This window comes from Mesoplodon bidens (genome assembly GCF_964165515.1).
Source record: "Mesoplodon bidens genome assembly, chromosome: 11".
NCBI lineage: Eukaryota > Metazoa > Chordata > Mammalia > Artiodactyla > Ziphiidae > Mesoplodon > Mesoplodon bidens.
Window position 1 is genome coordinate 47,348,183 of NC_138167.1, and position 24,655 is coordinate 47,372,837.

Genomic DNA, 24,655 nt, shown 5'->3' on the forward strand with positions numbered 1-24,655 from the left:
GTTTCTCTCGCCTTCCCAACAAAAGGAGGGGACTGAACTTTGGTAATGAACCAACTAAGGAGGTACCACTACCAGATCCTAAAAAAAAGTGAAGGGACATATTTTACCCTTGTGACGGCCTTCAGGCGCCATCTGCAGTCCTCAGCTAAGACTGCAGTAAACCTAGACCTGCTAGCTTGTTAGAACCACCCACTGTTAAAGAAAAAAGAAAACAAAGAAATAAATAAATAAATTCCATCCAGAGAGTCCTCAAAAGCCTCCTAGGTCCTAGAGTAGATGCAAACACAGCTTGAAGACACAGAGCCTAGGAAAAGACCTAAGGGCCTTAGTTGGCTATAAGCTCCATGAGCAAACCACCCCCTCAAAAAACAAGCTAAGAAATTCTTAGACTGCTTGATTTAAAGGATGATATATTGTCCAGACCTTGAGAACTTAATAGCTCCACAGTACCCTGTTCTGTCTGAACACATCTGAGAATTGCATTTAGTTCTGGGCACCACAATTTAAAAGCAATATTGACAAGTCATAAAAATGTTCATACCCTTTGACCCAGTAATCCCACGCATGGGAATTTATTCTGAAATAATTCAAGAGAACAGATGAATTAGAAGCATGAAAATATCGATGCAGCATTCTTTATAACAACAAATATATATATGTGGGTGTGTGTGTATATTTGTGTGTATATATAGCTTAAATGTCTCCCAAGGTAATATTATATAGCATTACAGTATAATTATGTTATTTGAAAAAAATTAAAAATATATAATAATAATGCATACTACTACATGGATGAATCCTGAAAATATTATGCTAAGTGAAAGAAGCCAGACAGAAAAGGAGACATTTATGATTCCATTTATATAAAATGTCTAGAAAAGACAAATCTATAGAGACAGAAAGTAGATTCATAGTTGCCAGGGGATGGGGGCAAGGAGAGAATGGAGAATGATTGCCATTAGGTATGGGGTTTCTTTTCTGGGGTGGTAAAAATGTTCTGCAGTTAGTGTTGATGGTTGTACAACCTCATGAATATACTAAAAACCACTTAACTTTTTACTTTCAAAGGGTAAATTTTATGTTATGTGAATTATGTCTCAGTAAAAAATATATATATGTATATATATGAAGTCTTCCTAGTAATATATATAAATGCTTATGATGCTTATGATTCAGGGAGGGGAAAAAACTATAAAATTATATTCCTGATATGACATGTACATTTACGGATGAGGACTAAAAGATATCATGAATAAATGAAAACTGACAGTTCAATACAGGTGAATTTTTGATAGGGGGGTGGCTATTATACTGTTCTTTGAGCAATTAAATATTTTATTTTCTTCCCAAGACAGTGTCCACAAGAGGGCAGAGAGATGAAAAACCAAACCATTTCTCACAAGCCTCAGCTAACAGTTAGAAACCCAGAATCCAGTGTGGAAAGCAATCTTAAAGGTCATCTAAGTCCAATTTCCTCACCTTACAAAGAAAAAACTGAGGCCCAGAGTGGTAAAGTGGCTCATCCGAAGTCAGCAGGCTGTTCATGCAAGAGGCAGAAGCAAAACCCCACCTTGTCACTTCTCCAATCATCCTCTTTCTACCAAATTACAGTGCTTCCTTAAACAAGGCAATGTTTAATCTAGAAAGGAAAGCTTTAGAAGGGTATGAGGTGAAGGGCAGGTTCTTATCAAGAATGGGTTTTTTGTTGGTTTTTGTTCTTTGCAGCAAGAAGTGGCAGATCTAGGGAACTCCCTGGCGGTCCAGTGGTTAGGACTTGGCATTTTCACTGCCCTGGGCCCTGGTTCAATCCCTTGTCGGGGAACTAAGATTCAGTAAGCGGCGTGATGCAGCCAAAATAATAACAATAAGAGAGAGAGAGAGATGGCAGATCTAGAAAGAAATTTCAAATTTCAGTCTAATAAAAGAACAACAATTAAGGATGTCCAAAAGGTGGGACAGGTAGGGGATTTCCAATTAAATCAAAAGCCAGAATTGGTCATCTCTGAGGCAAGCTATTCTCAAGATCCTGCTATGGATAGGTACTTGGGGAAGAGGCCTTCTCAGTTCCCTTCCAACTCTTTAAAGGGTCTATACACTTTTTATTCGTGGGAGTGGGAGAGTACAGCATCATTGGATTTCATTACCGCAACCCAGGTAGAGAATAAGGAAGACCTCTCACTTGCTAATATCTTAGTTCGTGTTTTAAAAATAATTATTTTATAGTGAATTTCTGCTTTCAGCTGATTTTCACTATGTCAGGTCCTTTAGGAAGCACATTCCCAGAAAAGTCTTAGTGATTATAATATTCTAGTTGGTAGCAAAGCAGAATTTCCTTCCAGAAGTTCTAAATTCATATGATTTGTGCCATTTCTTTGTTTTCAAAAAATGGCTGGGCTACACCACTGGCTATTAGATACATGAACATCTAGATGTCCTCTGGGGGTGGGTAGGTAGCCTGATCCTGGGAAGCACTCAATTTCAGTACCTGCTCACAGGCCAGGACAAGAGGGAAGATGAAATCTAAAGATGGTTTAATCAAACAGTCTTTCCTACTAAGAGGTAAACATTCTTTTTTTTTTGTGGTATGTGGGCCTCTCACTGTTGTGGCCTCTCCCGTTGCGGAGCAAGGCTCCGGATGCACAGGCTCAGTGGCCATGGCTCACGGGCCCAGCCGCTCCGGGGCACGAACCCACGTCCCCTGCATCGGCAGGCGGCCTCTCAACCACTGCGCCACCAGGGAAGCCCGAGGTAAACATTCTTTAACCTCTTTCTCACTTCTTACCTAGTAACCCAGCCCACACCCACAAACTCTCTCCTATGGAAAGCTTCATACCAATCCACATTGAAGTGACCAATGGGGGTAAGAGTTGGGCAGCAGACCTATGCTGCAGCATTTCATAAACTATAAATACCTCTGCTTTTCTGCATAGAAGGACTGAGACTCCAGATGTCAGGAAACAGCCTCCCTAATTGAAATGAATCTGTCAAAGGGTGACAAGAATTCTGCAAGGAGAATCTGCAGGTAAAAAGGGGCATCTTACAAGCAGTTCCCTATCTCCTTCCCATTAAATTCATCTTACCCTCAGAGTTGTCGCATTCTGTAGGCCTTCTGCTATAATCACTGGCCCAGAGGAGCTCCGCCCAATTTTAAAATGATAGTCCGAGAATGACCAAACCCAAACCAGTTCCCTGGTTCCCCATAAACAGCTAAGAAAGACTGGAAATTTCTTTTTTTTTTTTCTGTACCGTGAGGCATTTCGGATCTTAGCTCCCCACCAGGATAGAACCGTGCCCCCTACAGTGGAAGCGCAGATCCTAACCACTGGACCACCATGGAAGTCCTGGAATTTTCTTAATTATAAAACAAGAGAGTCTAGAGAAGGGGAGGGGAGCATTTGTAACCCTACCATCACAATGCAATCCATCATTCCTATTTATTTCTTTCTAACCATTATTTGCAAGCATTCATACACAGATTTACAGGAAGCCAAGAGGAACATTTTTTAATACAAAATACACTAATACACTCTAGGAAAATTCATCCTTACAGGTAGAACCTTCATTCTATACCTGTAACTCACTAGACACTCAAGCACTATTTCCTTACATAGGCTGAAAAGAGTTTGAAAGGGAACTACTAGTTATATTTGCTTACTCTACATGTGCTAGCTTCTATATTACAGCAACTCTTTAAAAGTACGTACTATTAAAAAAAAAAGTACGTACTATTATCTCAATTTTAGAGGAAACTAAGGCTCTAAGTGGCTAAAGAAACCCAAGATCACAGAGCTAAAAAATCATGGAACCAGATCCAAATCCTAATCCTAATCCTCCTGACTCTAAAACCCAAGCTTAAAGTCAAAAGACCATCCATAAACTGGGGGAAAATATCTCCAACACATACGATGAAGTGCTAAGGTTCCTAACAAGCAAGGATATCAAGAAAATAGATTTCACAGAGACAAACAGGAACACAATTAAGAAAAAAAAAAGGTAGATAAAATTATCAGGCAATTCACTGAAGAGGAAATGCAAGGGCCCAATAAACATTTGAAAAGATGCTGAACTTTATTTGGAGTCAGGGAAAGGCAAACTGAAGTCATCAGATACTATTTCTCACCCATCATGTTGGCAAAAATTAAAAGAAAGATAACAGTCCATACCGGTTACAAAGAAAGCGCCACTTGTACTGCTGGTGGAAGTGTAGATTGTTTACAGTCTTTTCCAAAAGTAACCTGATACAGTATCAATCAAAATTTAAAGCATACATTCTGTTTGACCCTGCATTATCACTTATTGGAATCTAGCCTTAGAAAAACAAAAAGCACCAATACACATATTTAAAGATATTTATTGTAGCATTGCTCATGTTGGAAAAATAGAAACTGCTCATCAATAGTTCCCATTTGAATAAATTAAAAAATATTTTTATAACAAAAACTCATAAGAAAATTTAAGAACAGTAAAATAATTTTCCAAATCAAGTAAAACCTCAATCACTCTTTTGTTTCTTTTTCCTTATAGACTATTTTTGTGTGTGTATGTGTGTGTGGTATGCGGGCCTCTCACTGTTGTGGCCTCTCCCGTTGCGGAGCACAAGCCCCGGACGTGCAGGCTCAGCGGCCATGGCCCACGAGCCCAGCCGCTCCGCGGCATGTGGGATCTTCGCGGACCGGGGCACGAACCCGGGTCCCCTGCATCGGCAGGCGGACTCTCAACCACTGCGCCACCAGGGAAGCCCTAGACTATTTTTAATATATTTACATTTTGCAGATGTAGTACTACATATCATGTTAATAAATTATTAATTAATAGCTTATGAAAATGTCTCATTAAAATTTTGTAGTACTACATTTTGCAGATGTAGTACTACATAACATGTTAATAAATTACTAATTAATATCCTATGAAAATGCCACATGATAATTTGACAAATTATGTTCTTCAAAGGAAATGTATATCAATTTCTGACAACTTTAAAAAGGTGTGACATTGTAAATTAACTATACTTCAATTTAAAAATACTGACAAAAAAACAAAAATAACTTGATATGATGAAACATTTGAGTAAATTAATAGTAAAAAAAAAAGTGTGAAAGTTAATTTGGTCCTTTTTTTTTTTTTGGCTGCGCCAGGATTGCAGCATGCAGGATCTAGCTCCCGGACCAGGGATCAAACCAGGGCCCCCTGCATCGGGAGCGTGGAGTCTTAATCACTGGACCTCCAGGGAAGTCCCTAATTTGGTCTTAAAATCATGGTATATAAATTCATTGGCAAATTTTTTCATATATGGATGCAAAAAAAACACATCTACAAATTTCATTCCTCTCAATTGATCTGACCATTTTTTTTTTAATCAGTAGGGAAAACTAGCCAAAATAATTTTACTTTTTAAGAATACATATACTGGGGCTTCCCTGGTGGTGCAGTGGTTCAGAATCTGCCTGCCAAGGTAGGGGACACGGGGTCAAGCCCTGGTCCGGGAAGATCCCACATGCCGCGGAGCAACTAAGCCCGTGCGCCACAGCTACTGAGCCTCCTCTCTAGAACCTGTGAGCCACAACTACTGAGCCGCGTGCCACAACTACTGAAGCCTGTGCGCCTAGAGTGCGTGCTCCCGAACAAGAGAAGCCACCGCAATGAGAAGCCTGCGCACCACAATGAAGAGTGGCCCCCGCTCGCCAAAACTAGAGAAAGCCCACGCACAGCGACGAAGACCCAACGCAGCCAATAAATAAACAAATAAAATAAATTTAAAAAAGAATACATATACCACTCAGAGTTAACTTCCAGAAAAAAGAAAAGGACTGAGTGTTGTACACACAAATAAAGAAAAGCAAGAAAGCTGGAGTAAGTGTACATAATTTTAACATCGCATTCCTGGTCTCCAGTCTTCCTCTGCAAACTGAGGCATCCTGGGCTGTTCCTTCCACACTTGGGAATTAAATAAGGCCCCCTTGAGATGCTCAAGTTATTGGTTCCCTAGGGTTTCCCCAAAGTCCCCATAAAGGCATATGAGATATAAAATCATGAATTTTCCCATGAGTCCCCATAAAACAGTGTCATCTGTTCCTTCTGCAATTTTCTAATGCATTCTATTTACACCTCTTAGGACACAGTTCAGAACACTGAATGAGGCAGACTTTGATATCTGTGTACCTGTGTTATCATCCCCCACTGGACTATAAACAACAAGGGAGCAAGGTGTGTAGCTCAGAATCAAATCCCAAGTTTCAGGAAGACCTGACAATTCAGCCAGTCTAACCACCCATGTAAAGTTTGAGGGCTCTCCACAATACACCAAGCAGAAGAGTCTGTGATAGGGGGATACACCCTACCCCCCTACCCCACAGCAGCTTGTTCCTTCTTGGGAAAAGTATAGCTCCTAGAAAGTTCTCCTATAAATGGAATTAAAATATTTTTCTGAAATTTTGAAACTTAACCCCAGTCTTACCCCTTGGTAGCCCACAGAATAGATCAAATCCCTCTTTGTCACAGGACACCTTGTGAAATATTAGAACCCTCATATTTTTCTTCAATCACCTAACTCAGTGCTTTGCACATTAAAAAAAATGGTTAAGTAAACTTCCTCCACCATCCATCAATGTACCAGGGGTGAAATAATGTGGCATAGACTCTAAAAGATATTTTATTGGTTTTATAATATGTCTTTCATTGCATTATCTCATTTTAAGAAAAAATAATCAGGAATACGATAGCCAAGAATTCAGAAATTCAAAACATAAATACATTCTTCTACCACAAAAGCTTTCTCACCCCTTTAAGATTTTCTCATCTCCACTGCAAGTGACAGTTTCTTAAACACTGCTGGGATGCCTCATGTGGGCAAAGCTGGGCTGGGACAAGCTGCTCAGCTGTGCCAGGAAGTGTCCATCCTCAAAGGGAAGTTTCTTCTCACCTGCAGGATCCCCTTGGCTCCCTGGGCTGACTCAGGACTTCATACGCTGCCTGGATCTCCAGAAAGTTCCTCTGAGCTTCCTCCGCCTGGTGCCGATTGTGGTCTTCACTAGCTCCAGGTATCTGCAATGTATTTCTTCATTTGTTGCCCCCTCTGAGAGACCCAAAACCTTAGGGAGACACAAGCTAACAAATTAGAACCTCATAAGTTGTCAGGGCTCCTGAGCCTCTCCTTGCTCCCTTCCTAAATCAGGCTGGAATTGGCTTCCACTTGCTGGTGGGAAAGGCACAGAACCTCAGATTAGAATTCCAGCCTTTTGAAACATGGACAACCTCTGGATCTCATGGCATGAACCAGGATTTGCTTTTAATCACAGATGCTCATTTTCCAACCTGGAACTTGGCATCCCTGACAAGATCCCCTCCTTGCAAGAGAAATAAGCATATATGTCCACCAAAGACATGTACAAGAATGTTTATAACAGCTTTATTCAGAATAGCCCCAAACTGGAAACCACCCAAATGTTCATTGACAAAAGTGGATAGATAAACTGTGATATATTCATACAATGGGATACTATACAACAATGAAAACAGTTTATAATCCCATGCAACAGTATGAATAAATCTCACAAACATGTTGAATGAAAGAACTCAGACACAAAAGAGTACACACTGAGTGATTCCATTTATATGAAGCCCAAGAATAGGCAAAACTAATCTACGGTAATAGAAGTCAGAATAGAGGTTTTTTCCCAGGAAAGGAGTATAGCTTGGGAAGGGGTATGAGGGAACCTTCTTAGTGCTAGAAACATTCCATACCCTCATTGGAGTGGTGGTTACATAGGTATCTATATAAAATTATTGTACTCTATATATGTTATACCTCAATAAAAAGTAAATAATATACATGTATCTTTCCCCACTCCATATCAGAGCCTCTGAACCTTCACCCATTGCACACAGAAGCCCAAAGAAGCCAGGACACCCTTCTGGGGGCTGACCCAGCAGACATGAAAACAGTACTTCCACATTACGGGTACCTGCTCCAATAAGGCTTAGCCTAGGGCTTCCCTGGTGGCACAGTGGTTAAGAACCCGCCTGCCAATGCAGGGGACACGGGTTCGAGCCCTGGTCTGGGATGATCCCACATGCCGCGGAGCAACTAAGCCCGGGCGCCACAACTACTGAGCCTGTACTCTAGAGCCCATGAGCCACAACTACTGAGCCTGCGAGCCTACAGCCCACGCTCCGCAGCAAGAGAAGCCACTGCAATGAGAAGCCCGCACACTGCAATGAAGAGTAGCCCCACTCACCGCGACTAAAGAAAGCCCGCGCACAACAACGAAGACCCAAGGCAGCCAAAAGTAAATAAATAAATCTATTTTTTCCAAAAAGGCTTCGCCTAACTTCCGGAGCCATTCCAGACAGGAATGAGAGGGAAGAAAACTTACCTGGTAAGCCAACTGACACTTTTAATCCTGAAAACTGTGAACAAACTCATAGAGCTTTTACCACTCTTGGAAGTAGCCACTGCTGAAGCCATGTTCTCCCACCAGCAGCTTCTAGACCCAGTAAGGCAAAAGGAGGACAGACTCCATCAGGTGCCCAAGGAGGGGGAAGAAGCTGAACCAACTGAAGAAGGAGCCAAGGGTCTCTGCCACATAGCTAAGGGTGGCAGCCGTGTTGCAGAGGGCACTGTATGCTAGCGGGCATGTGAAAGCAAGGTAAGCCAAGCCCAGGCAGTAGAGCCTCACACTGAGCATCTCTGACCCAACTGAACCTTTGTAGAGGCAATGCTTCTGGGCTTCTGGGCAGCCAAGCTGATGGGCAGGATGGCTATGGGGCAGCCATAGAAAATAGGGGAAGTACGAAATGCTGCTCCTAGAGTGTTCTTAAAGTCTGAGGTCTGGTTACCAACAGCAGCCATCAGCAAAACCCCTAAGCCAACTGCCAGTGGGAGGCCCACAATACAGAAGCTGCCCATGAAGGAGAGGCTAATGACAGCCACAAGGCCAAAATAAATGCCCACTATCATCTGGGCAGCAAAGTGAATGGTACTCAAAGGGTGTGTCCCCCCTCCTGAACTCTGCCTCTGCCGCTGGGGTCTGTTGGCCTGAGCAACAATGCTCGGGAGCTTCCAGAATTCCCAGAGCCAACCGAGGCCATCCCTCTCCGCCCCCACCCCCCGCCCCCCAGGGGCATCCAGAGCAGTGCGTGGCTGTCCCACCCAAGGTACAGCTGATGGAGCCCAGCAAGGCCCCCTACAGCCCAGAGGGCATAGGTCATCAGGAGCCCCTTGGCCATCCTCTAGGAAAAGGGTCTCAGAACAAGTCCAGTGGCACCTGCCATTGCTCAGAATTGCAAAATCTGGGATCATCTGTGAGAATCATGGCAGCCACGGCCCCAGAGTTATCCTTAGACCCTAAGACATGGAAAAAAGCAGTCGTAAGATTATATCCAGGTCCCCGCACAGTAACCATTTCTCCTTCCAATATTAGTCAAGTCCAGATCTTCCTGAGTGTCCCTGAAATTGTGGTTCTCCCATACCCTTAGGTCTAGCACCTCATCTCTGTGTTTTACAACCACAGTGACTCCAAATTTAGGGGAGAAGAATGTTTGAAATGCTTTCAGTTGAGTAACTGAGAACTCAGAACACGGACAAAAAAAAGCAGAAGCTTAAATTTCAGACCTCCCCTCAGACCACTGACCTCCTGGAATGACTCGTGGGGTGTGGGGGAGAGGTGGAATGAATCGGAGTGAATACAATGTCCCCGAAAGTTCCTACACATTTTAAAAGTCCCCTGCCACACAGCCCGCTCCACCCGGCCCCAGCTCCGACTGTGGCTGCCCTCAGACACTTGGCGGAAATTTTAGCCCCTCTCCAGCCTCCCATCTCTCCAGACCAGGACATCTTCCCACAAGTCAACCTTGAAAGAAGTCCTGAGTTCCCTCCAGCTCTGAAAAACTACATTTTGACCTAGACCCTGGCACCCTGCAATTCAACCACCTCCTTCCAGGGCAAATTTGTAAAGTCTCTCCACAGCGGCGCGATGAATGCCCAGAATATCAAACCAGATGTAAAGTGCCCCTGCTAGTCTCTCCCCTCTACACAGAGCGGGCCTCCTGACCACCAGCCAGCACCCGCTAGTCCCAGGGTGAGCAGCAGAACCTGGGCACCCCGGTTCCCAGACCCCATCAGATCAGTCATCTCCTTTGACCACAGAGTCAAAATGGCCCCTCTCTTTCCGCTCCCACTTCCATCCCAATGGACTTTGTCTTTCTGTGTTTGCTGTGTCACGGAAGTCGGGCCGTCCTGGCCAGGCCCCTCCCCAAGACCCTCCCTGGCCCCTTAGGGATCACCTTTCAGGCTGGGGCTCCTCTCGCCCGCCCTCTCGGGTAAACTCGGTTTAAGGTGTTCCCGGCGTACTCCGCCTTCCCAGGCTCACCCCGGCTGGCGCAGGGCCCACTCCAGGCCGAGAGCGCCTACACAGCGACACCACAACCGCCAGGTGGCGCTGCCGCTTGCGGACAGGAGGTGCCGGGCGGGTCCCCAGACTCACCTTGTCCAGATGCCCGGGCAAAGCGGCCCAGGGCGGTCCCCTATAAAAGCAAAAACAAGCCCTTGATCTCCCCTTTCCACCCCCGCAAATGGGAGGGTGACTCCTCCCTCACCTCAGGCTGCAGTCCTCTCTCCCTGTTCCATTGCCGTTCAAGGCTGCCTTGGATGGCTCCACTTCCAATTCCCCTAAGGCAGAGACACCAGTGGACAGGCTGCAGAGAGGGGCTCTCCCCCTGAGTTTGCCTCACTGCCCCGCCTCCAGGCCTGCCAGTCAGGGGCACTACGTCTAGATCTGAGCCTGAGACCTGAGGAGCCTCCCGTTCCCCCAGGAACCCCAAGTCAGCTGTATGTCGCTGACTTTGGTGAGAGGGAGAACCAGGAGCAAAAAGGGATGGGGGTGAGGGCCTCTCCACGAAGAGGACAGTCTGCGTCCTCACGCCTCGATGCTGGAATAGAACTGGGATGCAAGATGCCTTCATTTGAATGTCGTGGGCTCCAACCCTGCTACGTGACCTTGGTCAAGTCTTGCCGCTTCTTTGGGCCTGTTTCCTCCTCTGTAAAGGAAAAGCGTGGATCTCCAAGGTCCCCCAGCTTTGACTTGGGGTTGCGGTGGGCCTCACCCATGTCGCCTCCCCGCAGTCGGCCGAATGCTTCTGTCCCCTCCTACATTCCCAGCCCCTTCAGTCCTTATCCACCCCCCACCCCCGGCGAGGGAACGAGGCTCCCCATGTTGCCCCCTAGGGCTCACTGAGGGGCCAGGGCTGGGAGGGGCCTCAAAGCGACACTGGAGCCGCCAGCTGGGGGGCGGGGGCGGACGGGGGCGCTGAATAATGAATGAGACTTAATTGGGCAGGCACTGCGCAGCAGCGCGCTAAGCTCGACAAATAGCTCCAGCGGCGGCAGCCGCCGCTGGACAAACAAACTGACTCCGGGCGCAGGGAGAGGGGTGGGAGAGGCAGCGTCGGGAGGGGGAGAGAAAACGCAGGCCGCCTGGGCCCCCGGGCCGCCGCGCGCCCCTGGCTGTGAGGCAGGAGGGACCCCCGTGTGCCCGGCTGCGCTCGCCTCCCAGAAAGTGAGGACCGGGGAGGAGGCTCGGGGCTCGACATCAGGAAGCCGGGACTGGGGCGGGAGAGAAGCGGATTGTGCGGTGAGAGCCAGGGCCCCAGGGGCTACTGAGCACGAGGAGAGGATGGAGAAACAAGTGAAGGGCGGAGGAGAGAGGGAGAAGTGAGAGAGGGAAAAGCGCACCGGGGGAGGGGCTGCGGCGGGGCGGGGGCGGGAGAAAAGCCGTTACCGAGAGGAAAGGGAAGAGCGATGGAGGAACAAGCGAAGGAAGGCGAGGGGAGCCGAGAGAAAAAGAACTGGAGAAGAGTCAAGGAGAGGGATGGGAGATGACCGGAATGAGAACGAGGGGGCGGCAGAGCGAGCTGGCGGCGCCCCTACCTCCGCCTCGCCCCGCTGCGCTCCCGCCCTAGCGCTCTCTCCAGCCGCCCGCACTCACTTTGTCACAATTACGGGGCCGTCACTCGGCCCGGATTGTTTTCCCCAAATTGTTGTTCTATAAACGGGCGCAGGATCTGACAAGCTGAAGCGGGAAGGAAGGGTCTGAGCTGCGGTGGGGACGTGGTGGTGTATTTACCCAGGGCGGACCCGGGGCGGGCAGGTGAATCCAGAGACCCACGCGGGAATTCTGGTTGCTGCCCCAGCCTCGTCGCTGACATCGCTTTTAACCTTCCTGGCCCTTCTCAGCCTCGGCTGCCTCGGTTTCCCCAAGAGAGAACTGAGAGGCTTGGAGGGCAGGAGCGGCGGAGGCGGCTGTAGGTGGGGCCCGAACTTGCCTTCTCACCCCATTCTCTTTTGTTCTCTGCTACCCCGGTCACATGGAGAGGGGGTCTATCCAGCTCGGCCTCCCCAGAGCGCCCTCGGGTGCCTGCTCATCCCCGCTGGATGACCAGACTCTCAGCTCCGACAGGTCTGGGCCGCCCCCCGCCCCGCCCGCGCCTGCAGCCCCGGCTCCGCGCCGCTCGGTGCCCACGCCACCTTGCTGTCCCTCAATTCCGCAAACATCTGTTGCGCGCCCACTGTGAGCCAGATCCGCGCCAGCCTTCCCCCCACCTCTCCCCCGCCACCCTCCCCTTCCCGGTCGGCCTGGCCTGTCAGCTTCGTGACAGCCGCCGCTGAAGCCCAGGCCCCGCGGGAGCGGCCGGAGAGGAGCCGCCGCATGGCTGGCTCCGACACCGGCCTCCCCGGCGGCTCCAGGGGCAACGGAGGGTGGCGGCCGCTGAAGCGAGACCAGAGCCGGCCCGCAGAGTTAGAGCTGCGCTGGGGAGTGGGGAGCCCAAGGGCGGGCTCGTCTCTCGGTCTCTAAGGTCTGTAGGTCTCCTCATTCCATTGCCCTGGGGTTGGGCCGGGCCGGGACCTCGCCTAGCTCCGAAAGCCTGGGAAGCTATTGGCTCCCGCGCCCCTTCCCCCAGTTCGGGTGATTTACACTCCGGCTCCGCTCAGCGGCCGCTTCCCAATCAGGAATATCGACCCCGGGCGGGGCCCCCGGGCCGCATCGATCCCTCTAAGGCTCGGGATTTAAAAATGTCAAATTTGCCTTTTCCAGGCGGGTGGAGGGGGCGGGGGCTTGGAGGAGGGCGGCTTGGGAGTGTGTGTGTGTGCGGGGGCGGGGGCGGACAGCAGGACATCGACCAGGTGCCTGTGCCCTGAATGAGAAGCTACCAGGCCCAGGCCGTGGCCGGGCCCTGACATTACCTAGCCATCCTTAGGTTGCAGTCCCCTCTGGATGGGGGCAGGAAGGAAGCCCTACGGGGCCTTCCCCATCCCCATGGGTCTCGTTGTTGCGCTGGGGTATTCCCAGAGGGAGAAGCCCCAGGGGAACAAAGAGAGACCTCTAAATGTAGGGAGACAAATTTGGAAGAGATTTCTAAACGTAGAGACATACAGACACAAGGAGGGGTGCAGAGACAAAGATATAGAGGCTCCAAGAGATACCCTATGTTTAAAGAAGAGCAAGGCAAAGGGAAGGTGGCTCAAAGACACACTGAACAAAACAGGAGACCAGAGACCCGGAATCACCTCAACTCCCTGCCCTATATACCCAGGAGATTCAGGACTGGGAAGGTCCCCCTTTGGTGTGTTTGAGAGTGGGGAAGGAGAGTGGAGACAAAGCCAGGTGGAGGAAGAGAGTTATTAGGGAAAGGAATTAGAATATAATTAGCATTATCCTCCCAAGGCGTCCACTAGTAACTGGACCTGAAATCCAAAAGGTAAGGGTCCTAGAAGCAAAACAGCCCAGGCCCCAAAGAGATAGGCTCTTTGAGAGGTCTAATGGTCTGCACTTTCCTGTCCTGAGATCTACCTCTTTCTCTCTGTCCACCATCAGCCTGGGGAGGCCAGATGCGTTATGGCTCACATCTTATATTGGAGACTGTATATGTGATGGCGACTGCGTATATGTGGATATGTGTGTGGACTGTAGGAAACTCTGGTGGTAACCACTTCCTTCCCCGGGACTTAGCAACTGGGTCTCCAGACTTTGGAAAAAACCATCCACTACTTTCAGGAAGCTTGGGAAAGGGATGACGTTGGGGTGGAGGTGGTGGAAGGGAGCAGTTGTCCAAGCCAGCACCCTCACGGTTAACATCTATCCCCCCCACCCCCGGCAGCACACCTCAGCTGTCACTGTGCACACTGCTGTTTCCTACAGAACTGGAGACAGAGAGCTGACAGCAAATGTGTGGGGGGGGCACAGTCACGCAGGGAGAGGTGGTAGCTCATCCTCAGACACACGCAGCACACACCTCCACTGCCAAAATCAGGCCGACACGTCCCTAACACTGACACACACAATCACTGACCCCCACACGCGACCCACACCCATCAATCCCTGTCACAACACACCACCTCTGCGTGCGCAGTTATTCACGGTTCCTCCTAGGTCAGGTACAAGCGCCTAGTCTTAAAGCCTGTCTACACCGTCTTGACATCTTAGATCTTCAATCGCCTAACCTAAGCAGAGGGCTTAGGTCCCCGTCCTCGCTCCCCAAATTCTTCAACCATGGCCAGCTCCAACAGGTAAAAGGCTGAGCTTAAGGAAGTCAAGTACCAGGGTCGAGGTGAAGAACCGCGAGCTGACCGGGCAGTGGGGCTGCTATACGCCTCCCTTATTCTCCTTCCTGCCACTGCCTCTTTCCCGGCACGTCCACTCGCGGCCCGCCCGGCCCGCGGCCCGCCTGTCAGTCGGGTAATGAATGCACGCTCGGGGCCCCGGCCCCCCCCCCACCAGTCGTTCATCACTGCCAGCACCGCCCACCTCTCTGCCGCCCACAGGGAGGGCTAAGCGGCCCAGGCGGCGAAAGCCCGTCTCCCCCCAGCTCGACTAATAATTGTCAGATTGAGATGTTGATTTGTCAGCTGGGAGCTAGCGCCAAAGAACCCGCAGTAAAAACCGGACTCCTTGAACTTCCTCTGGCTCCATTCGGACTCGCCCAGCCTTGCAGCTTTTCTGGATTTGATGTGCATGGGTTGGATTTCACTTAAGAGATCCGGGTATAGAAGCGCAGTATCATTTTATTCCAATAGGAGGCGCACCAGGCTACAGACCCTAAGGGGGCTCGTCCTGGGCTCGGTTCCACTTCTTCAGACCCGAGGCCCTAGGGCTTCGTCCCGCAGCCTCCCAGCAGGGGGCGCGTTGGCCACCATCTTCCTCTCTCCCGCAGCTGAAGTCCCCGTTTCTGTACAGGAAGCCCCCAGGCAGCAGTCCCCAAGTCCGCCTTCAGGGATCGTGGGGGACCATGTCCTGCCCTCTCTCTCCTCCAGGTACCTCCGGCCTCCCGCAGTCCTCCATTCTCCAGCAGGAGGCGCCCCTGTTGCAGGTCCGCCTTCGCCATGCCCTAGGCGCCTAGGCTGCAGCCCCGCCCTCGCCCTCCCCCAGCCCCAGCCCCGGAGCTCCCCGGGAGGCCTGCTGAGTGACGGGCGGCCAGTGATTATGCGGAGGGGGAGCGGGGTGCGCCGCGGGCGGCAGCGCTGACCCTTCACATTTCCGATCCGCCGGGACCCTCATCCATCCGAAGCTGCTCTTTGTCTGGCCGCCTAATTGCCGGCGGACAGGATGGATGGCGGGACCGACAGCCGCGGAATCCCTAATAAAGGCCGCGGCCGCCGGGGAGGAAGCTCGGGAAGGAGGGGGAGAAAGAAGGAAGAGATGGAAGGAGGTGGGAGGAAGCACGGGGCCGCGGCAGCCGGCTCAGAGCCGCTATGAGCAGCGCACAAGGGGGGCCAGATCCTTCTAGGGTGCGGGACCAGGAGTCCCGCATCGACGGGGGTCAGGGCGCCGTGGCTGTGGGGTGTGTGAAGTCTCCTGCTTGGTGGAGAAAAGGAAAGAGGTAGGGGCCCCGGGCAGAAAGCATGCTACGGCCGACCTCGTTTAGCAGAGCCCTCGAAGATTCTAGCTTGGCGCTGCCTCCTGCGCTCCGGACTCCCACCAGCCGGAGCCCAGCCCTCGGTTCCCCGCACCACCTCTCCTCTGCTCACCTGTCGGTCTCCCAGGGCGGGATCCAATATCCCGGAGGAGATATGAGGGGTCTGACAGCTGTCTGTGCGGCCGCTAGCCACATTTCATTAACTGCAGGCTGGAGTTGGTGGACGGCGCGGGGAGAGGGAAGCAAAATGAGGTGGAGAGAGAGGCTATGGCGGGGAGCCGCACCTGGCCAGGGGTCAAGGGCTGGCCTGACAGATACCTTGGAAGCAATCTCTAGCCGCTCCTTGTGGAGCCAGGAGCCTGTTCTCAGCCCTGTGGGCTCTGGCGGCGGCCCTTAGAACCTAAGGCTGCACTGAGGTGCGGTGCCAGGGGATCCGTGCGGCGGATGAGTAGAAGCCCTAGGCCCGGCGGCATACTTGCTCTCTCACCCCTCGCTGGGGCCTGTCGACCCTCTGCGCCAGAGGGCAAAGTGTGCGCAGGCTCTTGGGCCGCTACTGTTTTCCCACCGGTGGTGAGTGGAGAGCGGTCCTCAGCACTCTGGCCAGCTTTCCTGCCTTTTGCCTCTTGAGCACATTTTTCTGCAGTTCGCTTCATTTCCTTCTCCCTCCCTTTTCTCTTCCCTCTCCTCTTCGGACTGAAAAGCTCTTCTCCGCAGCTGACTTCGGCCGACATCCTTTAGCTAACAACCCAGCACCTGTTGTGTGTCAGCACTGGGGGTGGGGGATGGGGGACACCCTGAGCCAAGGCCCTGCCCCGTTGGCCTCACACACATAGGTCTCCCCTGAGACCAATTCAAATCTCTCTCCCCACTCCTGCCCTGCTTCTCTCACCCTTCCACTGCCTTGGGTGTCATTTCTCTTCTCCAGGGCAGTGAGAAGGAAGCCAGGAGATCGGAACTCCAGTTCTAGGGCTGCCACTTACAAGGTGATACAGGACAAGGCATTTCTCATTTCCAGGCCTCAGTTTCCTCATCTGTAAAATGGAGACAATACATCCTCTCAGGGATGCATCGAGGATGCAGTAACTCTCAAGTAAAAGCTCTAAAATACTGTAAGCACTCAATAATGTTATTTCCCTATCCATGTTATTCCCTGTCCTCTCAGGTGGGCATTTTTCCTTTCTCTTCATACCAGGGGTCTGGTACCAGGCAACCCAGGTTGCTTCCAGCTCTGTGTGATCTTACATGTAGGAGCTGAGAGCCAGAGTGTGTGTGTGGGTGGGGTGGAGGGAAGTGAAGAAGAACCACACTATGGATGGCCCTGAAGGGTGAGGAAGGAGAGAGTGCGGGGTGCGGCGGGTGGTGGAGTGCATTTCCTTAGATCTTATTGTAACATCAGCCAGCTGGTTCCTCTGCTCTTGTGGATGAGGAAACTGAGGCTTGTGGAGGTTATACTGCAAGTGACAGGGGTAGATCACACTACCAGGATCTTTCCTCCCATGAGTTTTCTACTGCTCATTTCCTCACTCCCTTTCTTCCCTTGAAGGGGTCTGGGTCAGTGACAAGGAGTGTGGGAGAAGGAACAAAAAGAGAAAAACTTCAAGGAGCCAGGACCTTTCCGCTAGACTTCATAAAATTTTAACAAGAAAACTTCCTCAGAGTAGAAGGCACATATCACATGCAAATCATATGCTAATCACATGCTAATCTAAAGTCTGGTCCTCAGAACTCTGACACACACCTGGCCCTAAGCCCTGGGGGAAACTCTTGGGAGACCCCTAGGTTCCAGGACAGGACAGGTGGGGATGGGTTCTATTTAGAGTCAGGTTATGGAGTTAGGATTCATTCTAGGATTGGAGAGGAGTCAAGTGTATACTTTGGGATTAGGGTCAGGGTTAGTGCAGAGTCAAGGGCAGAGGGTAAGGCAGGATTCAGACTGGGCTGTGCTTTTAAATAGGGGAGCCTAGGGAACTCAAAGTCTTCCTCTCCTCTCCCCTCCTCCACTGCCCATTCTATGTCCTGCAGCACACCTCCCTGCCTACATCCCATTCCCAACCACACCACCTCCCTGGGGCCTCCCAGTCTGGCTGCCCAAGGAGCTCTGGGTAAATTGTCCCAGACCCCAGCCTGGGCCCCAGTATTTCCTCTTGAGCCCAGACACTTGGCTTCTGGCCCCAGGAGCACTAGCTGGCCTTGACCCTACCCAGGTCCCTTCTCAGCCGAATGTTGACAACTGCAGAGGAAGCAGTAAGGACCTGGTGAGCTGGCAGCTTCATTCCAGAGCGTGGGGAAAGAGCAACAGAACATGAATAAATTCATGGAGCTGGCCCCTCGGCTCCCTGTGAGCTAAGCCTGCTTCCCCCACCATACACACCCGCTGCCGCCTGCAGCCCTGCTGGTCACCGAAGCTCACAGCCTGGGCTGGGGATGGGAGGAGAAGGGAAACTCCGAGAGAAGAGGGCTAGGGCCTGAAAGAGGCTGAGGTGAGGGGCTCAAAAAGAGGTTCTTGGTTAGTAGGAGAGAGGGGTGGGGAGCGGGGCTGAGCAGAGGGGGCCTTTAGTGAGTGGGCGGCAGGAGAGGGGGGAGGAGGAGGGAGAGGGATGGCAGGACCTGGGGCCGATGAGGCAGGAGGATCGGGTGGGGAGGTCAGTGTGAGCCCTGGCCTGCTCTCTCCTCTCTGATCCATCCATCATCCAGCCTAGGGGAGCAGATTCGGAATTAGACATGCACGGGCCGACATGGCCCTCAGCCCCCCGAGGAAGACAAATGGCAACAAAGACCTTGAATAAAATTTGTATTTATGGTTGGAGGAGGCCCCTCCCCCACTGACTGCCAATCCTTTCTCTCCCAACCCTTTCAAGCATGTAGGGGCCTCCCTCCACACAGGCCCGTCCTCAGCAACCTCCTTCTTCCTGCACCATTATGGGCTGGGAGGGGCAGGGAAGGAGTACAGGAAACAAGAGATGAGGAAATCATCTTCCACCCAATAATTACGCCCTGATGTGCCCTGCGCTCTCCATTTTACATAATGTACTCTTATACATTACAGTACTGGCTTACCCTAGTCTCTAAGAGATCCTTTGCAGTTGTCCACCTCCAGGGCCTCCAAATACCCCACTTTTGCCAGTCCTGGAACCTCTTCTCCAGGCCTCTGGCCCTGGAGTCCCCGTGAGCAAGAAATTTCTCCCAGAGGGGCGAGACCCTGAGGAAGGATGCAGACCCCTCACAGAGAGGGACCTATCAAAGCTTGTGTTTCCTCTTGGTCACCCGAATGACAGACACAGCCCCCCCTCACAGGTGGGCACCTAGCACTGAAACTGCGTTTTAGTTATATTACTTTGCATAACCAATTTCAAATTTCAAGTCCCTCCCCCAAACATTTATTATGTGGGGTCCAACTTCTCTGAGTTTCCATCTAACCACAGCCCTTTGTGGAAGGGTGAAGGGGCAGAGATCCTGGGGCTGGACAAGGTCTGGGACCAGGGCAGGGGTGGGACTGGGCTGGGCTGCCAGGGCAAGAGCTGCCTTCTGACTCTTTCTCCCCAGTAAACTCTCTACTCTTCAGTCCTGAGATAAGAAAGATGACATTCATGGGGTTCCACATTTAGGGACTAAGAGGAAGACAAATAAAAAACCTCCCTTCAAACAGCCCTCACACATACACACACAAAGGCAATCCACAATCCATAATCCCACTCACCCAGGGACACACAAGGCCAGGGTCCCATGGACACATCCACACTTGCCAGCACACTGTCACAACGCACAGGCCCAGAGCCTACCACACTGCTCCAAGAAGCGCCCCGCCTCCGCGTCGTCCCCACAGTTGATATGTCACATTGGAGTCCGAACACGGACCTGGGTGTCTCTCTGCAGCGCGCCATTTACATTTCTCTCTCGATCTGTCAACCTGTCTTGGCTCCTGTCTCTCTCTCTCCGTCTCTGTCTCTCCTTCTCCCCCCTGGGGCTGTCATTTAGTCTCTTTTTCAAGCTTTGTCTCTGTCTCTGCGTCTCTGTCTGGCTTTCCATCCCTTTGATTTCTCTGTAGCTCCTCTGCTTTCCTGTCGGTCTCCTGCTCGCTTTCCCAGGCTGGTCTGTTTTCTCACTCTCTCTGTTCCCTCACTCTCTCGATTGCTCTGCGGCCCCCTCCGCCAACACTGGGGGTCGAGGGTAGAGGTGCCTGGAGATTTGCCTTTTCCAGTTCAGGCCAACCCGTACCCGTTGAACCCTTTACCATATGTTATTCGGTCACGGGCACTGAGTGGCGAATTTCTATTTTTTTCTAGTCCTTTTTGTTTGCTCGTGGGCTTTTTTCTTTTTCTTTTTTTCTTTTTTCTTTTTTTGAGGGGGGGGGAGCCGGGGAGGGCTCTTTTTAGCTCTGGAATCCACTTCTGTCTTCTGTGTGTGTGCATCTCCACCGCTTTTTATCCCATCCCCGTTTCTGGCCTCCTCCGGGCTCTGGGAATACCAAACTCAGGGTAGTGGGTGAAAGTAAGGATAGGGTGAGGGCAGTGAATCCCTGCAGAATTGGTTTAGAGCCGGTCAGGAACCGAGAGGCTGGGGGGACGCGGGTGGGGGCCGTGGCCTGCCCCGCCTCCACGCTTCCCTCTCTGGGCGCCAGGGGTCGCTCCGCCCCCCGCCCCCCCCGCCCCCCCCCCGCCGCGGCCTCTTAGAGCGGCTCCCGCCGCGTCGCGGCTCACACCACCCGCACTGCCGCTCCGGGAGGGAGGGGAGGAAGGTTAGGGACGCAGAGAGGGAGAGCGCTAGCTGGAGAGAGACGCGGGGCTAGGGCCTCAGCAGGGGCTGGGGCCGCGGCTAGGGTAGAAAGGTGGGTCAAGGCTCACCAAGAGCCAGAGCGCAAACCTGCGAGGAGGTCGCGTCCGGTGGGCGCCACCCGCAGCGCAGAGCCCCGGACGTCCAGAGCTCGGAGAGTAGTCCCAGCTCCGGCCGGGAGCTATCCGTCTGGGTAGCCGGGGACCTAGGCGCCGCCATCCTCGAGAAAGCAGCTGTCCGGAGGGCAGGCATCCTAGATCTGTAAGAAACCGGCCGTCCGAGAAGCCACCGATTTCAGGCGCCTGGGAACGTTAGACTGAACGAGAGGGTAATAGAGGACCACGGACTCTGAACTGTCGGGAGCTGTCCCTGGTCCAACCAACGGGGGTACCTCCGCCTTGACGGAAGGTTTGGGGAACGGCACCACTGAGGCGGGAGCCCACAGGGGCGGGGGGGCCGGGCGCAGCCGTCGGGGGGATCCCGACCCAGGCCCGAGCCCGGTCACCGCCTCTGGGGCCCGCGGAGAGCCCCGGGCCTCCGCCACCATTGCACCCAAGAGTGAGGAGGATCTGCTGGCCCTGGCCGCGTCGCGGCTGAGCCGCCGCAAGAGGGTGGCGGGCGCGGCCGTCGGGGTGGCCATGGTGCTGCTGCTGCTGGTGGCCATTCCGCTGCTAGTGCACAGCTTCCGCGGGCCGGCGCACTACGAGATGCTGGGTCGCTGCCGCATGGTGTGCGACCCCCACGGGCCGCGAGGCCCAGGACCCGACGGCGCGCCCGCCTCCGTACCCCCCTTCCCTCAGGGCGCCAAGGGAGAGGTGGGCCGGCGCGGGAAGGCAGGCCTGCGAGGGCCCCCGGGGCCACCAGGTCCTAGAGGACCTCCAGGAGAGCCGGGCAGGCCAGGTCCCCCGGGCCCTCCAGGCCCAGGCCCCGGCGGGGTGGCGCCCCCTGCCGGCTACGTGCCTCGAATTGCCTTCTATGCCGGCCTGCGGCGGCCACACGAGGGTTACGAAGTGCTGCGCTTCGACGACGTGGTGACCAACGTGGGCAACGCTTACGAGGTGGCCAGTGGCAAGTTCACCTGCCCCATGCCGGGTGTCTACTTCTTCGCTTACCATGTGCTTATGCGCGGCGGTGACGGCACCAGCATGTGGGCGGACTTGATGAAGAATGGACAGGTGAGCTGCCCCTCTCCCACCCAGCCCCAGACAGGGTAGCTTTCTAATTCTCCCTGCATTCATTACGCAACCCGAACCTCTTCCCCAAACACCGTCACTAAATCCAAGAAGGCCGCATTGCCAAGAACTTAGAAATCGCTTCATTTAGTCCAAAAGGAATTGGGGGGCCAGAGAAAGAAAACGACCTACCCAGGGTCTCATGGGACGTTAGGAATGGTGTCAGAATTAAAACTCAGAGCCTCACACTCCAACTATAGGCAACTATACACCAAACCTCTTTGGTATCTCACCCTGCCTCTTAGCCTCTTTTCTCCTGTTTGGGCAGCCCTCCTGGCCTTTGGGTTACCCAGCCACTTGATGGGCACGTTACCGGAGTCTGGCTCCTTCGATTTAGAATGGAATCCAGGTATCACGCCGTGGGCAGTTGGTAGCTGTTCCCGTGTGGGGGTCATTAAGCTTGGATTTTCAAGGATAAGGTAAAAAAAAGAAAGAAAACACTGTCTCATTTTCCAGGCAACTCTATTACTGGCCCCAGGGCCTGGGGTCAATTCTAGAGTGGGCCTTACCCTCAGCTAATACTGAGTCCGTAGGCAGAGGTGGAAAATGAGGTAGCACAGGGGCCAGCCAGGCGGCTTGCAGGAACGAATTTGGGAGAAGTGAAGAGGCAAGAACAGATAAAGCAGAAGCCTTGGACCCCGGCCTGGTCCCTGCTCCTGTGGTCAGAGTCGGAGTCACTGCTGCCTTAGCTTGGAAGAAAAGTCCCAAAGACTCAGCTCAAGGTCCGGGACACGCTTAGGGGGAGCCAGAGGCCACAGAGGTGGGGCTGGGGAAATGTGCCTGGGCCACGCAAGCCGCAGGGTGTAAGGTTAGGGCTGAGCTGTGACCTCCTAATGCCCCGTGCGCGATGGGGTGATTTGACCGTGGCGCATCAGGCCTGCTTATCCCACCTGTCCGAACCCCAGGTCTTGCCACCGCTGAAGTACCCTTCTGCTCCAAGAACCGAAGGCACTACATTGAGGTCTTCTCCCAGCAGGGCCGCCCCAGGAACCCAGGGAAAGGGAGTGAGAGTGTACGTGTGTGAGACTGTAGCGTGTGTGTGCGTGATGCAAGTGTGTCTGTGGGTGCGGGGTGCGAAGGTGTGAGAGTAGAGCGGTATCTGCTTGCCTGTGGCACTGAGTAGGTGTGTGTGGTCTGTGCGGCGTGTCTGTGAGGGGCGGAGGGGGGGAGTGTGTATTTAGAGTGCGTAGGTTCCCGAGCGGGCGGGGGCCGCGCGGCTCCCACTCTGTATTCTGCGGTGCAGGCGCTGCGGCTTTGGGGACTGTAAATAGTGATTAGAATAATGATGAATAATTAATCAGTTAATAACCAGCCCCCGCGTGACAGGAAGAGGGGGACTGGGGAGGGGCTGGCTGCGACGCTGAGGCGTCGGTGAGGCGACCTGCAGCAGCGAGGCCAGAGGGGAAAAGGCAACTACCTGTTGGGGCGGAAGGCGACCCCCACGTCGGGGCACCCGCGGGCACTAGGAGGGACAATCGAGGAGGGGCGAGGATACATCATGGCACCTTCCCACGGCCTGCACCCTTGCTTACACACGCACAGACACACCTGTGCCCTATCTCTGGGGGAAGGGAGCACAAGTTTAGAAGGTCCAAGTGGGTTCAGAATCTTAGAAATTATCCTACAGTCTAATTTTATTTTATTATTATTATTTTTTTCGGTGCGCGGGCCTCTCACTGTTGTGGCCTCTCCCGTTGCGGAGCACAGGCTCCGGACGCGCAGGCTCAGCGGCCATGGCTCACGGGCCCAGCCGCTCCGCGGCATGTGGGATCTTCCCGGACCGGGACACGAACCCGTGTTCCCTGCATCGGCAGGCGGACTCTCAACCACTGCGCCACCAGGGAAGCCCTAATTTTATTTTTAAAATAACAATAATAGCAAAACCTATACAGCGTTTTCTTTGTGCAAAGCACTGTTTTGTAACACACTTCACACGTAGTAACTCATTTAACCCTAACAGCCTGAGGAGGTAGGTTCTATTACTACCTCCTACCTTATAGCTCAAATTAAGGACCAGAGAAGGTGTGAAACTTGCCCGGGTCCCAGCAGCTAGTGAATGGCAGTGCCTGCGAAGCACCTTGTCCTTCCCAAACCCTGCAGCCTGCTACCCTCGCGTCACCTTCACAGGCCCAGCTGCATCTCCTCGGCCGACCCCTCATCACCCCAGCTCCACACAGGGCGTGAGTGGGTTGTTCTGTTCCCCCTCGCTAGGTCCGGGCCAGCGCCATTGCTCAGGATGCGGACCAGAACTATGACTACGCCAGCAACAGCGTTATCCTGCACCTGGATGTGGGAGATGAAGTCTTCATCAAGCTGGACGGCGGGAAGGTGCACGGCGGTAACACCAACAAGTACAGCACCTTCTCTGGCTTCATCATCTACCCGGACTGAGTCGGGCCCCATCCCCCACGCACCCACCCCCACTCCGCTCCCCTCCTCACGCACCTTCAGCTTGCCCCACCCAAGGCGCCACCCCATCCTTTGAGAGACTGGGGGTGGGACAGACCCTCCCGCTCCCGGAGGTGGCCTTTAATGGGCGGACTCTTGGTGCTCCGGGGTGTAACTGAGTGGCTGGGGAGCTGAGGAAACCGGCCGGAGGAGCAGGGCTGCTCGGGAAGGGACCACCAGCCTCCGTGCACGTGCCTGCGAAAGCCGGGCCAGGAGCGGGGGCAGGTCGTGGCCCTCTCTTCTCTCGGGAGCTAGGAAACAGCTTCACTAACTGCAGCACAGAGGCACGGAAAGCAGAA

General features: G+C 52.7%; 2 protein-coding genes across 2 annotated transcripts; one reads left to right on the forward strand and one right to left on the reverse strand.

Annotated features, from left to right (window-relative positions):
- Positions 1-6,618: 6,618 nt before the first annotated feature.
- Positions 6,619-9,225, reverse strand: DNAJC22 (DnaJ heat shock protein family (Hsp40) member C22; the record flags this gene model as incomplete). The annotated part of the gene is given in 8 exon segments (XM_081249132.1): positions 6,619-7,025; positions 7,028-7,088; positions 8,373-8,393; positions 8,397-8,429; positions 8,433-8,483; positions 8,487-8,728; positions 8,731-9,085; positions 9,088-9,225. Coding segments are annotated over 8 exon segments (1,011 nt in total). The 3' UTR covers positions 6,619-6,915.
- Positions 9,226-21,314: 12,089 nt separating this feature from the next.
- C1QL4 (complement C1q like 4) lies at positions 21,315-24,301 on the forward strand (the record flags this gene model as incomplete). The annotated part of the gene is made up of 2 exons (XM_081248785.1): positions 21,315-21,851; positions 24,120-24,301. 2 exons carry the CDS (start codon positions 21,315-21,317, stop codon positions 24,297-24,299), a joined length of 717 nt encoding a protein of 238 aa, XP_081104911.1. The 3' UTR covers positions 24,300-24,301.
- Positions 24,302-24,655: the final 354 nt, after the last annotated feature.